We start from the raw sequence: 17,608 nt of genomic DNA, 5'->3' as shown, positions 1-17,608 counted from the left end.
CACCTTACCGGTTTCCACACTTTTTTCGCTTTTCAAGGCCCTTCTCCTTTTCAAGCTTGGCCTGACGTGGTTATAAATCCCTTTTAACTAACTCTTTGTATCAGCCTGTTGTTAAGGGCCTCCTTATTATGCAGGTCAGACGAGCATCCAATCGTCATTGTTTCAGAAACGGGAGCACCCGACAAGGAGTCGGAGGTCTCCTTTCCATGATGATGATGTGACCATTTTCAAGGTGGTAGGAACATGTATCTTTCCTATTGTGGCTTGTGCTGCGGGCCGCACTACAAACCGTGATAGTAAAAATACACTTTTGAAACATCCATGCACCATGTCGCAGGCATCATGCGGTGCCTGCCACATGATACATCGATGTTTTGGGGTACCTCAGGTGCCCGTCAGGGCCTATAGCGGAGGCCCTGGAGGGACAGAGACCCTGCTAGCGGCCCCCAAAGTCCCTTTCCATCTGCCTTTCTTTGGTGGTTGGACCACCATAGAAAGGCAGAGGGAAAGGGACATCATAATCTCTACGGCTATGCCTGAGCAGGCCCCGCCCCCTTTGTACGGATTACCGTCCATACCACAGTCCTATGGGTTCAAGGACCCCGTTGGAAAGCATCGGTCGGTCCCTCCAACTGCTGCCACTGAGTGCATGCATCGTAATGCGGTTGTCTGGCCGCAGCAGCAGATGCTGGGTGGACCGCCACCGATGAGCTGTCTGGTAGCCTTTTGCCTTATATCGTAATATACAACACAATGAGCAACCCAATATACCCTTGAGGGTTTGGTCAATGAGATAAAAGGGTAGAAATACCGTCAAGGGATTTTGATTATAAAATTTGGATATTTTTAATGATTTAAATCTAAGACCCACATAAATGACAGTCTGTAAATAAATTCAATAACGTTTGTTAAATAGATCAATTCAATGAGGTCAAAATATGTGATCCAGACAAAGAACGGAAAAACACTGGTGTATGTAAAAAAAAAATATTTTATATATATTGTAAATCATAAATAGGGTACTGAAAGTATATCAACAGGAGCATATGAAGTACATATATCAGAAATCAAGCAGCTTCATTATAAGCGTTGTAAACGCTTTTCTTCTATAATGAAATTTGGTGTTTTAAATCCAGGAAGAAAGAGCATAGGTCAACGTTTCGGTCTCTAAAAATGAATAGCCAAGACCATCTTCAGGACAGAAAGAATATACAAGATGACCCCTGTACAATATGTTGCAGTTTATTTGTCCAGTTTGGTAAATTATTGCTAAGCTTTCTGTATGTGAGGGAGATCGCTTTAGTTTGTAATTGTCCATCTAGCAAACGATCCTCTAGCGGAGAGGACTCTGGTATATCCATACATGTGGGGAAGGCCGCCCTCAGGGCATGTTGCATTTGAAAATAGCGGAAGATTTCGGTTGGGGCTAACTGGTAAGTTTTCTGTAGCTCTTCAAACCAAAGGATCTCACCCTTCCTAATCATATCTCCTACTGTGGAAATACTAATCATTTCCCATTTATCGAATCCCAGATGATGACATAACATACCCAGCCTTTCTAAACAACATAGTGGCGTCATTCTAGTAAGTCTGTCTGTCCATCCCAGCCTGGAGTTGGCCAGTCTCCATATTTGCAGGTGGTGTTTTGCGGGCCCTATGATCTGTTTTTTCCGTGAGCTAGTGTATAACGCCCCGAGGTAGCCAGCCCTGTCCATCTGATATCTGTCTAGAGCACACGCCTGGTCATCTGGTGGGGCATATTTCCATCTATTTACTATCACCACTTGCGAGGCCCAATAGTATAACCGTATGTCAGGCAATGCGATACCACCATCGTACCACCCCTTCATTAATTTTTGTAGCGCTATCCTTGGGGCCGTGCCATCCCATAATAGTTTACGTATTTCTCCCTCTACCACTGTAAAATAGGCATCTGGAACTTTATGTGGGCAATTTTGTAATACATATAAAAACCGTGGCAGAGCAAGCATTTTAAAAAGGGCAGCACGGCCAATCAATGATAATGGGAGGGATCTCCAATGTTGGACATCAGCTCGCAATCTCGCCAGCACTGGCGCTAGGTTACGATCATGAAAAAGGGTTGGATCCGGCGTGACAAAGACACCTAAGTAGCGAAAACCTTCTTCTGCTACCTGTAGGGCACAATCTCTTGGGAGACGTGGGACACCACCATGCAGGACATACAGTACTGACTTGCTCCAGTTAATAGCATAGCCGGAGTACTTTCCGAAATTGACAAATATATCAAGGACCACAAGAATAGATCTATAGGGGTTTGTCAGAAAGAGCACTATATCATCTGCATACAGTGATATTCGTTTGTCTTTTGTTTTGACGACGTTGTATGTGTGTTTTTAGAGTGTAGGCTTTGTTGTGTGTTGGATTTGAAAAAGGTGTCTTTAAAACTGTTTAGAGCTCGATCTGCCCTTTCAAAAAAGCTTTCACATGCTTCAGATTTTTTTGGGTGTGCTGTAGATCCTGTAAATATGTTGCCTCGTGAGTGCTTGATTGATTAAACTTCTTAGTTACTGGTTAGTTGGTGGTGAACACGGCTTAAAATAAGAAAACATTTGTGTATTAATCTGTTGCCACAGTACCAAACATGCTTGTATTCTTCCTGCCAACAGGCAGGTTGCCACTCCCTTTGTAGCTAGTCGTTAAAGGCAACCTCGTCGCTTTTAAGTGCAGTGTAACGCGTTGTGTTTGCAAACTTTCCCTTCTAGTGGAGACATATAAATACATCTGTGGCTTATATTTTTGGGTGTTTGTATTTCCAATACATGATTATTGCTTTCTTTCAATTAAAGTCTGATTAAAAACGTAAAGTAGTGGGTGGTATTGACAATCACCTCCGTAAAAGACTAGGTTCCGTTTACATTTCCTCAAATAATAGTCTAATCTTTAATGTTCCGATATACTTTACCTTGACGTGAGAATCATGTTATCGCCACAGGTGAATAGAGCGGCAGACAGCACCTGACAGGGGTAAACGAAGCAAGTCAGCCCCCTGGGGAGAAGTGCAGCCTAGAGGGCCTCAGCCAAGATAAGCGAGATGGCACGGAAGGACAGCAGAAATAGCTTGGCCTGTCCTGATGCCCAAGCCGTGCCTGATATTGAATTTCTCAATGACACAACCTCTCTGTATAGCTCTCAGCGGCTTAATCAATAAAAGACCCAGCTGCTCCCAACGGGAGGGCTATTGCAGCCGTAGAGGCACAGCGACCAAGAAGTAAGCTGGAAGTCCACTAAAGAGCCGAGGCACTTAGCTGGGGGGAAAATGATGGGACATTAACGAAGCAAGGTGAGGGCCACCCTTGAGGCCATGCTACCCCGTCAGCGAGATGAGGACACTAGAGTGGTCACAAAAGACCCAGAGATCACTGCAAGAAGATTGCCAGGCCTAGCTCCACACCACAGCTTCAGAGAATGCAGGGCTCGGTAGGCTTGCACCACAAAACTATAATGATTCACGATCCCAAAGATGGCGCCCTCTTCCCTGATCTGGAGGATCTGCTGAGAATGGAAATAGAAATGGGCCTGCTCCTTTCCCAGGCTTCGATGATCTGCTGAGCATGGACATAGAAATGGGCCTGCTCCCTTCACAAACTATGGTGGCCATCTTGGAGTAGTCCAGCACCTATGCCCTGGAGTCTCAGCGACCCTGCTCAGAGAGTCCACCGTGACAAGGGGATCACACAAAATGGAACACTGGGAATGATCTCTTTACCACGGGGAGTCGTCTCCCACCCAGACGGACATCAGACATAGTTACTTCCTCGTCTCCTCGCTGTGTCTCTTACCCCCCCACCCCTTCCCTCCTTGATTCTTTGCTTGCCTCCCCCATTCCTTTCCTCTCTCCCCTGAATCTCTCTCCTCCTACTTGCTCTGGTTTTCCTAGCATCAATTCTCCGCTTAATCTCCCTCCCCGTCGCCTTTTTGCATTACCCCCTTGCCCTCTACACGCCTTGAACCAACAGATGTAACTTGTAATTGACATACCCTCTGTAACAATGTGTAACTTGTAACCTATGTAACTCTACACATGCAAAGCGCTCTGATATCGCCGGGTCTCGCCAGCGCTATATAAAACTCAAGTAAGTAAATAAATAAATAAAGCTGTGATGTGAAGTGCAACTTAAGGGCTCTTAGTGTAGATTGAGGAAAAGTGGGTGTCGATGTAGTGATTAGTGAATTAAAAAAGGTTAGGCAAGTCTCAAATCAAATTTTAATACAGGAGTATGTCTGACTTATTAAAAACGTGATGCCATCAGTGGGGGCAATGATCCCTGGTGATTTATAAGGTCAAAATGTTTCATGCCGTCAATTGGTCAAGGTATGATCTAGGGCAGTTCTTTAGGACCGTAAAATGTAATAACTAATCTACACAGTGTCTGGGACCAGGGATGCAACAAGTAGTGTCCAAACACTAAGTACCCTTTAAGTGTACCTGCCGAATGTAAAATCACTGAACTAGGGAGGAAGATATGAAAAGATATCATAAATTAGTACCATACAGAGCAGTCTTGTATAGTATTTGTAGAGGCATGTAATTAGTAACAAGTACTGATAGAAACCAAGTTAGACAAACACGTGACACACACATAAAATCATAAAATCATACAGGTGGTGGTTTCATACACTGTGGTCAAAAGAGGAAAACACTCACCCAATTAGGGTGATGTCATCACCTCATCAAGAGAAACACGGAGATAAACGCCAACAAATTTAGCATGCTGTTGGGATATAACATTTAGATTTAAATATTGTAGGTGAGCCCAGGGGGAGGAATAATAACCTCCGTTCACATGGTGGGCAGCAAAAGATCCGGTACTCAAGCCATTCATTGGAGAACTTCACCAATGACCTACTCCTCATGTGCCTCGACAGTGAGGACTTTGAGGTGGTCGTTTGGTATATAAACCCTCCATTGGCCCTAATTGCTGACAGGTGGTCCATATGAAGTGGTTAATTGCTGATCAAAGGTCAGCAGTGATGGCCTGGATATTGTGGGCGCCATCTTGTAATGGGTTAGGAGCATATGTAACACATGGATTGTTGCTAGCAATTGATGTATCAGGGTTGAAAAGCTTTGGAGCGCTCCCATTGAATGTGGGAGTGTAAGCGCCTATGTGTGAATCCCATTGTGGAAAGGCAGGCAGCACTGCATGATTAATTGCGGATCAAAGGTCAGCATTGATGAGCTGGGGATCGTGGGCACCATCTTGTAGTGGGTTAGGAGCCCATGTATCACATGGACTTTTGCTAGCAATTAATGTGTCAGGGTTGGAAATCACTGGAGAGCTCCCATTGAATGTGGGTGCGTATGCACCTATGTGGGAATTCCATTGTGGAAAGGCAAGTGGCGAGACAGCCTGAGTCGGAATTAATCACCAGGATCTGTGGGCGGTACCCCGGCAGCCCCGCCCCAGTGGCATGCCATGCCGACTGGAGAGGAGGCACTTGTCTGCATTCTGACACGCCCCGTCACTGCAACCAACAGGGGTCTGCGGTGGCAGTGTGTGGGGCGGGTCCAAACCAGTGTTGCCCAAGTATCAGAGTGAAAATTCTATCTGAAGTATGCCAGCTGCATTGTGTGTCAGCCACAATGTGGTGTGCGGTCTCCTTTACTTACCCAGTAGTAAATAGGAGGGTCAATGTTAAAAATTACATTTTCCAGGAGAGCAGTCACTCACTAATATTCCTTGGAGAGCGTGCAACCCATGATAGGAAATGATGAAATGAAAGAGGCTAGTGAAACCTAAGAAATAATGTCCACAAGTTAAAGGTCAAATGATCCTAAGGTGGTCCTACGAGTTTGTGTGAATTATGTTAACCGCAAATCAAATGCAGTAGAGAATTGACAGGGGCAAACAGAGCTAACTCTCAGTGAAGGAGTGTAGTCAAATATTAACCATGTGGTGTCTTTACAAAGTCTAATAACCCACTGGGTTCTCATCAGTAGCCTGAGGTAGAACGCTTGTGTCATGGTTACTTCCATGGCAGAGGTGGAAAGTGTTGCAAGTAAGGAGAACACATATAATGTGTGAAATAGAAAATTACCAGATAGAGATCATCAAATGTTTAGTGTGGCTACCAGTTGATTTCTTCCCATGGTATATCTTCATTCAATACCTGAATATTTGTGGACAGACAGAAAATCCAATGTTGTTCCCTACCCTGCCAAATTGGTTAAGAACTGAGTTGCCTCCGACCAACACCGTTTCGTTGGAGGAACCGCTTGACCATAGATCGCCGGTTACTCACAACAGATTACGACTGCACAAAGGGCCTTATTACGCTGCAGTTTGAACCACACGGACAGTTTCCGCAAAACTGCACAAACTCCCATTTAGAAATGGGAGTTTCCGACCATGCATCATAATTCAATATGCGGAACCACCGACCTATGGTCTGGCGCTTCCTCCACCGAAACGGTCATCGCAATGAGGCCATAGTACGGTTAGAAACTTCCATTTCTCAATGGGAGCTTGTGCGGTGGGTGGAAACAGCAGGTGGAGGGACTGACCGTCACTTTCCAATGGGCTCAAGGAGCTTTTTGGACCATTGAACGGACCATAATCCCTACAATAGTGGCAGGGCCTGCTCAGGCACCTCCATAGGGATTATTATGTCCCTTTCCCTCTTCCTTTCTATGGCAGCCTGACCTCCATTAAAAGGCAAATGGAAAAGGACTTTAGGGGCCCCTAGATTGACCCCTGACCTCCTGGGACTCCGATATGGGCCCTGGAGGGAACCAGTAGTGCTCAGGAAACATCTGTGCATCACGTGGGAGGCGCCGGATGGTTTCTGCCACACAGCGTATGGATATTTCAACTGTGTATTTTTTCTATTGTGGCTTGTGCTGTGGCCTGCAGCACAAGCCGCAATAGGAAAGATACACTTTGCGTCCGCCTTGAAGGCGGTTGCATCATAATTAGGGAAGTGGGACCTCCGACTCCTTGTCGAGCGGTCCCGTTTCAGAAAAGATGCCGGTCGGATGCTCGTCGAACCAGCATCTCCTGAGGCGGAAGCCGGGAGCGCCACTAAGAAACTTTGTTTTTAAAATTTGAGAGTCACCAATTGTTGTGTTTTTAAAACTCACCTCACTCTTCTCCTTGGCACCACTTAGGACAAAAGCTCGATCCTAAACTGACCGCGCAGCGGACTCAAGGAAAAGACACTCGCCTTGCCGCCATTACGGGCGAGCCGCGAGGCCACGGCCCCTTCGAGGCCACGCCCCCCGCATAGACCTTAAAAGACGCTGATTGCAAGCGCCTGGTCAGAAGCAGTTTCTCTCCTGAGGCGGAAGCCGGGAGCACCACTAAGAAACTTTGTTTTTAAAATTTGAGAGTCACCAATTGTTGTGTTTTTAAAACTCACCTCACTCTTCTCCTTGGCACCACTTAGGACAAAAGCTCGATTCTAAACTGACCGCGCAGCGGATTTAGCGCTGCCGCGGACTCAAGGAAAAGACACTCTTCTTACCGCCATTACCGGCGAGCCGCGAGGTCATGCCCCCTTCGAGGCCACGCCCCCCACCTAGACCTTTAAAGACGCTGATTGCAAGCGCCTGGTCAGAACCACTTTCTCTCCTGAGGCGGAAGCCGGGAGCACCACTAAGAAACTTTGTTTTTAAAATTTGAGAGTCACCAATTGTTGTGTTTTTAAAACTCACCTCACTCTTCTCCTTGGCACCACTTAGGACAAAAGCTCGATCCTAAACTGACCGCGCAGCGGATTTAGCGCTGCCGCGGACTCAAGGAAAAGACACTCTTCTTGCCGCCATTACCGGCGAGCCGCGAGGCCACGCCCCCTTCGAGGCCACGCCCCCCGCCTAGACCTTAAAAGACGCTGATTGCAAGCGCCTGGTCAGAACCACTTTCTCTCCTGAGGCGGAAGCCAGGAGCACCACTAAGAAACTTTGTTTTTAAAATTTGAGAGTCACCAATTGTTGTGTTTTTAAAACTCACCTCACTCTTCTACTTGGCACCACTTAGGACAAAAGCTCGATCCTAAACTGACCGCGCAGCGGATTTAGCGCTGCCGCGGACTCAAGGAAAAGACACTCTTCTTGCCGCCATTACGGCGAGCCGCGAGGCCACGCCCCCTTCGAGACCACGCCCCCCGCCTAGACCTTAAAAGACGCTGATTGCAAGCGCCTGGTCAGACCAACTTTCTGTCCTGAGGCGGAAGCCGGGAGCACCACTAAGAAACTTTGTTTTTAAAATTTGAGAGTCACCAATGTTGTGTTTTTAAAACTCACCTCACTCTTCTCCTTGGCACCACTTAGGACAAAAGCTCTATCTTAAACTGACCGCACGGCGGATTTAGCACTGAGATGGACTCAAGGAAAAGACACTCTTCTTGCCGCCATTTCCGGTCACGCCCCTCTCAAAGCCACGCCCATCCCATCCTCCTCCCTCCTATTTCACCATGTGTATCTCCCGGACGCGCAGCGGACGGGTGCAGCGGGCGCGCCCGTCTACGCCCGTCATCGCCAAGACATCGCCTTTCGCCTGTCCCCCTGGCCAAACTCCACGGGAACTCCAACACTATGATAGAGAATTCCTAGCCGCCCTGAACCCCGGAAAAGCTGCGAGGTGATATCTGGACATCTCGGACAGACACGCCTCCAATGTAAGTCCTGTCATTTCTCGACGCACAGCTCCTGCCTATCTAGGCACCTTTCAGGCACGCATAAACAAACCTCTCTTATCGTCCTCCAACTCAATGTTAGGTCTCTCGTTAAACACCACTTAGAAGTAAACACTCTCTTACTTGAAGAGAACCCTGACATTCTCTTTCTATGTGAAACCTGGCTCCGTGACGATATGACTAGTGTACCTAACCTCACGCTACCAGAAAGCTACTTAATGAAATCGCTAAATAGAGACGCCAGAGGAGGCGGCATCGCTGTCATCTACAAAAAACAATTAATCTGCTCCTTTACCAAAGAACATATCTCGAGCTGTGAAAGTGCTCGATTCAAGATCACGACGGGCCCCCACTTCTCCTATCTGGCCTCTACATCTACCGACCCCCCGGACCTGCTTCTAAATTCATTGAAGCTCTCCTTGAAGTGGCAAACTCCTTAGTGATGAGTTCGGCCAATTTCACCATATTAGGAGACCTTAATCTCCATTTCGACCTGAATCAAGATTCCACCATCAAAAACCTCCTGGCTGACTTATCAGCCTTACAACTCTACCCTCTGATCCAGGCCACCACTCACTCGGCCGAACATACACTAGACCCTGTCTTCACTAACATCCTGGAGACGATGACAGAAGCACCCAAACCTATGGGATGGACAGACCATTACCTAATTAAATTCACCATACTGATTACAGAAACGTTCAATCAGGCCGAGCCTACTCGACACCTAAAAAGATCGTGGCCCAAACTTTCAACCAGTGACCTGCACTCCGCTCTTGTAGAATTCCGGCATGAGGCACATATGGATATCAACACTACATATGCTGCCTTCCATGACTGGATCACGAAGGGACTAGATGCCCTCATCCCTCTCCAACCCATGGTATAAGGACACCTTAAGATCCATGCGGAAGGATTGCAAGAAAGCCGAGAGAATCTGGAGACAAGAATACAATGATAGGGATAAAGCTTTCTACCTGTCTAAACAAAAACTCTACCACAAAGCTATCTGCTCTGCGGGCGCCACCTTCTATGCAGAAGAAATTAACTCTAGCCCTAACCCCGCTAAAGTTGTTTGTAAACTAGTAGAAAAACTGCAGAGTAACAGATCCCCTTCCTCCAGCATCACCTCCGCGCAACAATGTGAAGACCTTGCCACATTTTTCGTAGAAAAGGTGCAAAAAATCTATAAATCATTCCCACAGCACTCTACTGCCCCACCTAACTCCCCTAACTCCATCAGTAATGGCACCACTATGATGCTCATACCTGAAATCTCACATGAGGATCTTACGAAATGTTGTAAGAAAGTCAAGTCTGGATCTCCAGCTGACCCGATGCGGCCGACCCAATTCGTCAAATCCCTAGAATTTTTTCTGCCTTCCTTGGCATCCATACTGAATCTCTCCTTCTCTTCGGCCAGTGTCCCGACCACTTGGAAACAAGCTTGGGTCTCTCCCATCATTAAGAAGCCGACCCTGGACCCCTCCAAACTGGAGAACTTTAGACCTATCTCACTGCTCCCATGGCTGTCTAAACTTGCAGAGGCCCACGTAAACATCATCCTGTCCCATCTCATGGATCATAATAACATCTTAGACCCATCCCAAAACGGTTTCAGGCCGGGCCACAGCACTAAGTCTGCCCTCTTGGCCACGTCTGAACACCTATGGACGATACTTGACGCCGGTCAAAGTGCTGCGCTGATCCTGTTAGACCTCAGCGCAGCCTTTGACCCGGTCTCCCATAACATACTGTTAAATCGTCTGGCCAATGTGGGAATCTCAGGTCTTGCCCTGGAATGGTTCCGCTCCTTCTTGAAAGACAGATCTTTCCGGGTGTCAGCTCCCCCATTTCTTTCCCAGCCCCACCCCATCGGACAGGGTGTCCCTCAGGGCTCTGCACTTAGCCCATCCCTTTTCAACCTATATGTGCAGCCACTCACTGCAGTGGCTAAAGAATGGGACCTCACGCTGGTGTCATACGCAGATGACACGCAGCTGGCCATCACTCTCACTGAAGGCCCTTCTACCATGGCCTCAGGATTTAGGGATGGTCTGGCCGCTGTAGCCCAGTGGATGACGGACAACTGCCTGCAGCTTAATGCAGGAAAGACGGAGGTGCTGCTCCTCGGAAAGAACACCAGCTACTGGAACGAGCACTGGTGGCCTTCGTCGCTGGGCACCATCCCACCTCCAAAATCCCTGGTTAAAAATCTAGGCGTCTGGATGGACTCCTCACTTAGCTTCCAGACCCACACAAAAAAAGTGGCAGCTACCTGTGTGGGCCTGTTGAGGAGCCTCAATCCAATACTCGGATTCTTCGACTCCAAGGTTCGTCAACTATTTGTCCAAGCCACAATTCTCTCCCGCTTGGACTACGCCAATGTTTTACTACTGGGCGCCAACAAAGCGGAGATAGCACGACTGCAACGTGTGCAGAACACCATGGCAAGAGCCTTGATCGGTCTCCCCCACAGATGTTCGGCCAGAGCTACAATTCGAAAGCTGCACTGGCTACCCATCGAATCACGAATCCAGTTCAAAACACTCATCATGATATTTAAAATCCTTAAAACTGGACGCCCAGAACTACTCCGCCCACTCCTAACACCATATGTGCCACAACGCAACCTACGCTCACTAGGTCAACACCTACTGATTGTACCCCGGACAAAGCTTGCCCGCACTGGTGGACGCTCCTTTAGGGTGCTCGGAGCCAAACTATGGAACACCCTCCCACTGAACATTCGCTCATTGGAAAATCTGTCTGCCTTCCGGAAAGCCGTCAAAACCCACGTTTTCCCCTCTCCCTAGGTTTCCTAGCTGTCTTCCTCTCTTCCTCTGTTAGAGTTTTCCGTGGTTCTTAGCACCGGGACGCCTCTTTGCTGGGGCAGCTGTTGCGCTTTACCAAATGCTAACATAACATAACATAACATGTTTAACACCTTCAGCGCAGCGCGAATTCTCACGCTGTGTTGAAGGTTCTAATGAGCCAACGGGCTCATGACAGAACGGTTCCGTCATGAGCATCGAAGGGGTTAAGCGATGCCCCTTATATAGACTCCCTATTGTTTTATCCCACTTAAAGCCTTACTTAATCCACATGGGCAAAGGTTGAGCGGTTTGTGAATGTCATCAGAACCCAGAGGTTTTTCAGTGTATAGACAAGTGAGTAGATACTTGTGCACCCTGAACCTACTTCTGTCATTATTCTTAAGTGGTTGGTAACATACCTGGAAATTGAGCAAATGAACACAGGCACCGGTTGCTTCAGAGAAATCGGCTTCTGTCTCTACCCATCTGGTCAATGTTTTGTGTAACCAACCTGTGACTCCTGGAGGAGAATGACCTCCAAAGCACCCCCGAATGATCCTCACCTGCTTTTTTGCACAGCTTCACCTTGGCGCAGAATGTTGCTGTATCCTCTTCATCCTCGAAGGCCTGTATAATCGCATCCCTGTATTTACTTGTCACCATTTTGCAGGGAATCCTGAGAAGAAATGGTACCCTATTGCACACTTTGTCCAGGGCGCTACTGATCTCTTCCTGCAGCAGGCGAAAGAAAGTCGAGGGAACAGGCAGACAATGAACAAAAGATGAGTTTGATCACATGCATGTGTTTATTTGTAAAATATTAATTGTATTTCTTTCACTCTGAAAGGGAGGGGGCCAATGTTAAGTGAAGGGAGGCGAAACCTGGGTTGGATGGGTCAAGTGACTAGCGTTGGGATGCACAGCCACCTTTAGAACTGGACTGCTCCTTGGGTTGATATAGGTCAACAGAGCTTGCTTTCTTAGACTGTATGAACACAAGGTCTTGGGGTACAGAACCATGTCCTATACCCTTTAGGGCTGTCTGTAGTGGCGGCTGCCACATACAAAAAGTGGTAGAGTGGGTGGAGGGAGCTCGAGAGGAGCGCAGGAGGGAGAGCGTGGGGGAGGGGGAAGTTTGATAATAATTTTCATTAAAAGACTTATCTGAAACTGACGGCCACCTCCCGCGTCATGCCTTGTGTTCTTCTTCCTCGGACAGCATCACAGACTCCCTGTGCAATCCCCATGCAGCTCTCATGCTATGAGAGCTGCGCTGTAATTGTATTGAGCAGGCTCATTTGACACTCAGCTCAGATTGGGGAGTCTGTGCTGTTTTTCCAACCCGGCTGCACAATACAGTGGACATATGTGTTTGGCAGGCTAGAGACTGCCGGCCAAACACACATGCACACTTAGAAGTGCACAACCAGTCTACCTCCCACTCCCATGCCCCTGGCCCCGCCCCATCCTGCACACGCTGGCCGAGCCAGCGGCTGAAAAATAAAATGATGATAGAATAGCTGCTGGCTCTGAGCAAGTGGGGCGATGCTCCTCCGCAATTGTGGAGGAGCCACCCCTGGCTGTATAGCTGACAGGACATGGATATTGAGCCAGCCACCTCGAGAGCTGGTCACACACATGAAACCAGTATTGCTTTAACAATTTATGGGGCCCTGGGCAAGATATATTTTGCGTCTCTCTGTTCGAAATGTTACTACTAATCGAAGCCCTCATGATGTCAAACAAACTTTCAGAAAGGGGTTCACACAAAAAACTTTGAAATGTGTCTTTACAAACCCCACAAAAATCCATGCACCATGGCCGCAGGAATACAAGACCAGTCACCCTCAGGCCTGCATGACTCACAGATGGGATACATTCAGCCGCTCCTATGGCGGGGTCTTTGAGGGGTCTTGGGTACTTCACGCACAGTCTCACGCTTGAATACTCACCTCGCTGTGGTCATCAGAGACTTTTTTTTTCAAAAACTTGAAAACGTATTTGCAGGCCCTGCACTTGAGTCTAAGGCCACCACGCTGCTGGTTTGTTCCATCTTTACTCCTCCATTCCTTGTTCTCCCCGAAGGGAGCCTTTAGACTTCTTGCAGACTCTCCAGCACCTGAGCCAATCAGCGTCTGGGGCAAAAAAAAAAAATAATAAAAGTACATAAGAGTTCATTCTACAGTCCCAGGACTGGGGGCAGGCACGGACTGGCCGTTGCAGGCACCGGGCAATCCCCCGTTGGGCCGCATGGGTAGGGGCCGTTTTTGTTACTGGCCCGTTTTTGCGTGCCTTCACCAACAAGAAGCCTGCCACAAGCTTTAAGGGCTCATTTCAGGCTCCTCTGAAATTTGATATATTTGTCCACCCTAAGACCAACTGGCAGTAGACAGGACATGTCGCAAATTCCAAAGTTGCACTTAAATGTGGGAGAGACCCTTCCACTTGCTAGGAAAACGACAGACAGAAAATCTAAAATCAGCAATCCCCAGATTCCAGGATATTGAGTAACAATAACAACTTGTTAGACGTTTTCGGGTGGACAAGAAGGGCAGAGCTAGAATGAAGAAGACAAAAGTGAGCTTGCACTGTAAATTAAGTCTGTTGGGTCATTCTGTAGACACTACAAAGGAGAACATCAGGGTAAATTGCCATAAGTTTGTCTTGCTACGATATTAAGAAGTTCCTATATTCTATTTCAATAAAACAATAATAATAAAGTGAGTTTATGAGTGGGTACCATTTTCATCTAAACATGACTTTGCAGTGTGTCACTCAGCCACTTGTTTTTGCGAGTGACGGCACAATCCAAGAGTCAAAAGGGCAGGGGCCTGAGAGGGTTAATAGGAAGCTGTTTCTTTTTTTTAAACAAAGTTGAATTTAACAGAAAATGATACTTCTCAGATTACATTAGAGCTCATATGGCAATTGGGTTGTCTGCAGTTAGGCCCCCTGACATTTTAGAAGTAACACAGAGAAAGCATACATTAAAACATCAATTTAAACAATCATGTGCAGCAGCTGGTCATGCCCCCGAGTAGGACCATGGTGTGGGCAATGGGCAACAGAGCAGAATGCGGCTCTGTAGCACATGCTAAAATGCTATGTAGTATTACATTGATTTGTCATGTGTGGCAGGGCGTTCCTGGTAATACATACATGTTACATACAAGTCAGGCCTGATTGTATGCCAGCATGAGAGCATTAACTCTTTACTGTGTGTGTTCGTGTGTGTGTTGGTGTGTGTCAGGCTTACGGCCTAGAAAATTATTTTTGGGAATGGTAATGTTAACAGTGTGTGCAAGATCACATTTATTTTCATAGCTGATGCTGAAGCACTGCTATCTGGCTGCGGACCCCACAGATTTCTGAGGTATGCGGGGACACTTGCATGGCTTGTTATAGTATTAGTTATAGAATTCTAATAACCATTCAGCCAATGCACTCGCCACAACCCTTTCAATATATAAACATGTAAATATTAGGTAGGGGCTAGACTGATCTAATTAAGATAGCAGGAGTGTTCAATGTTCGAAGTAGTTCTCATATTTACCTTGCTTCGTATTATGACTGCTGAGATTATTGTGATAATTGTAGGAATTGTGCATAATAACTAACCTTTTATTGTGAACTCTCAACAACTGTGCGCTTCTACTGTCTCAAGGTGCCAGAATGGGGATCCGTACTTATATACAATGCTTACCTGTAGAAAAGAGTTACTCTCAGGGCTGTCTCACTCCTAACATCTTATCTATATGAGAGTTACTTGTTGTGGTGAAGCATGAGAGACACCTATCCATTCTCCTATTCTCTGAAGAGCATATACTGTGTCTCATTCCTCCACCTGGGTCTGCCCCCGAGAAGTGGGGTTCACAATAGGTTTGTTTGTATAGTTGTCTATTTGCATCCTCATACACTTGCAGCACTGTAGGAGTTCAAGAACATTCACACCTAAGTGTTGAGGATTCCGTCTCATTGAGTTGTGTGGGTGTGGGTAATGTGCAGATTTTAAGCATATAGTTTTGTTACGTATGTTGTAATCGACCGTGTTTAGTATGGTTTGCTGCCACCAGTTCTAAGACTGCAGCAAAAGAGGAGGGTGTTGTTCTTATGATTGTGATGGTGCTGCCTAAACTGGATGAAGTTTGCTCTGCCAGTGTCAGATTCCAGTTGCTCGAAGCTTAAGACACTGTGAGCCCAGTCTCCTACAGTGCTGTGAGGTAAGCCAGCATGAAGGGAGGATCGCTAGTGTGTATCACTATTGTGTATCACTATTTTGTATTAATTAAAATAATCTGACAGTGGGTGTGGCCGGGCAAGATGGCCGAACAGACGTGATCTGTGTCGGCTCCCGATCCGCGCTCGACTCTGGTGGCTCTTTCTGGCGGTACGGAGACACCACAGACCTCCCGAGTGGCTCTATGGAGGGCTTAGGTATAGCGGCAGCAGCGAGTGCACTTTCTAGCCCGAAAGAGGCAGGGGAAGCGCGCCTCCAACCTCTGACTCCAACGCGGGAACCGCCGGCGGCTATCCCCGAAATGGCGGCCACCTAGCGCTCACGATCGCTACAGCAGACACCCTTGGGACCTACTAAGATTGCTGAGGACACGGTCGAGAGTCCCTACAGTCATACGCCGGTCTAAAGGTGGGGGCGAGCGGGGGGGGGAGCCTCTGCACACTAAAACAGTTCCCTACCACGTGTGCCTGACCCTAACATGGCGGCGGAAATCCCTGAGAAACACCGCACTAAGCGATGGGAACATTTGCGATATGGCAGACTGCCCACCCGGACCCCTGCGCCTCCCACTGCTTGGTACCCAAGAATGCTGATGGCCAGAAACAACACCTGCCTTTCTCCTGGGAGCGCTTGATGCTGCCCGCCACGCTGACGCTGAGGTCGTCGCCCGTCATGCCCACAAAGGCCCCCACCTCTCAACTTGCCCTGTGAGTCCGGGGACGCCGGTCCCCCCTGCAGGCCTAAATCCTCAGTGACGTGAAAACGCCTGGGGACTTACCTGATCGGCTGCCTCATCGCATCACTTTTTTGAAGCGCGGTGGGGCAGGCGTCGAGTGGGGATTGACGAGCCGCCCCTACCAGCACCTGCATCGCGCCCAGAAGTCCAGCAGGGTAACCAAATTTTTTTCCGCTTCCTCCAAAGGTAACGCTCTAAAAGGTGACCCTGGGACAGCAATGATGGCTCTCACAAAAGCGGACCTAATGTCTATGTTCAAAGAGTTCAAGACGGACCTACGCAAAGACATTGCTCAAGATATTAAATCCTCCATCGACCTGCTCCGGTCTGACCTTTCGGAACGCCTCACCTCACTGCAACAGGATGTAGACTCAGTGGGCACGAGAGTCCTGGACCTTGAAGAGCACCAGCGTGAAGAGGAACGTTGTGTTCTGGAACTACAGGGTGATGTCAAGTCGCTCAAGGAGCACCTATCCCAGGCGCAGCTTAAGGCAGAGGACCTTGAGAACGGGCCTGCCGAGAGAATCTACGCATCCGAGACTTGGAGGAGGGAGCGGAGGGGCCGGACCTTGAGGCCTTCATAGTGGGCCTATTCTCAGAAATTATCGCCCCCCAGACTCTCAAGATTAAATTAGACAGGGTACATAGAGTGGGTCCTCAGCAGCAGGGTGAGAGAAAGCGACCCCAAGACATTTTAGCGAAATTCCTCTCCTACAAGACCAAGGAGGCGATCCTGCAGGCTGCATGTGCTAAGGACACAGTCTCCTTTCAGAATTGCTCATGCAACATTTTCCAAGATGTGGCACCAGCAACGCTAGCATGGAGGCAACTACTCAGACCGGTCACTGACAAATTATGGGCCGACCACATTAGATAACGTTGGACTTACCCTTTTGGACTTAGCTTTGACCTTCAGAACAAATGGCGTCACGTCACCGATCTTCAGGAAGGGCTGGACCTGCTCGGGATCGCTGCACCCACGGAATCGCCATTGTCGGGCACCCCTGAAGGCCCATCTATGGAAGACCCCTCCGCCTCTGCATGGTCTCGCCGTGCGAGACGCTGACAACCCTTTCATGCTCCGGGATAGGCGAGCCTGCTGCACCACGGCAGGGAAATGTGCCATGCGGTTTCTCCCGCCGA

General features: G+C 48.0%; 1 protein-coding gene across 3 annotated transcripts in view; it reads right to left on the bottom strand.

Annotated features, from left to right (window-relative positions):
• The window catches only part of LOC147679827 (prosaposin-like), a 158,326-nt gene that overhangs the window by 25,352 nt on the left and 115,366 nt on the right, over positions 1-17,608 (bottom strand). For all 3 annotated transcript variants that reach the window (XM_086943383.1, XM_086943384.1, XM_086943385.1), the window contains 2 exons: positions 13,445-13,627; positions 12,056-12,224 (listed from right to left, as the gene is read on the bottom strand). In XM_086943383.1, coding sequence (XP_086799509.1) covers positions 12,056-12,224; positions 13,445-13,627 — 352 coding nt within the window. The remainder of the gene's footprint in view (positions 1-12,055; positions 12,225-13,444; positions 13,628-17,608) is intronic.

This window comes from Lissotriton vulgaris, chromosome 11 (assembly GCF_964263255.1).
Source record: "Lissotriton vulgaris chromosome 11, aLisVul1.2, whole genome shotgun sequence".
NCBI lineage: Eukaryota > Metazoa > Chordata > Amphibia > Caudata > Salamandridae > Lissotriton > Lissotriton vulgaris.
The sequence above is the reverse complement of the archived record's forward strand: the minus strand, read 5'-3'. Positions and strand labels throughout refer to the sequence as shown.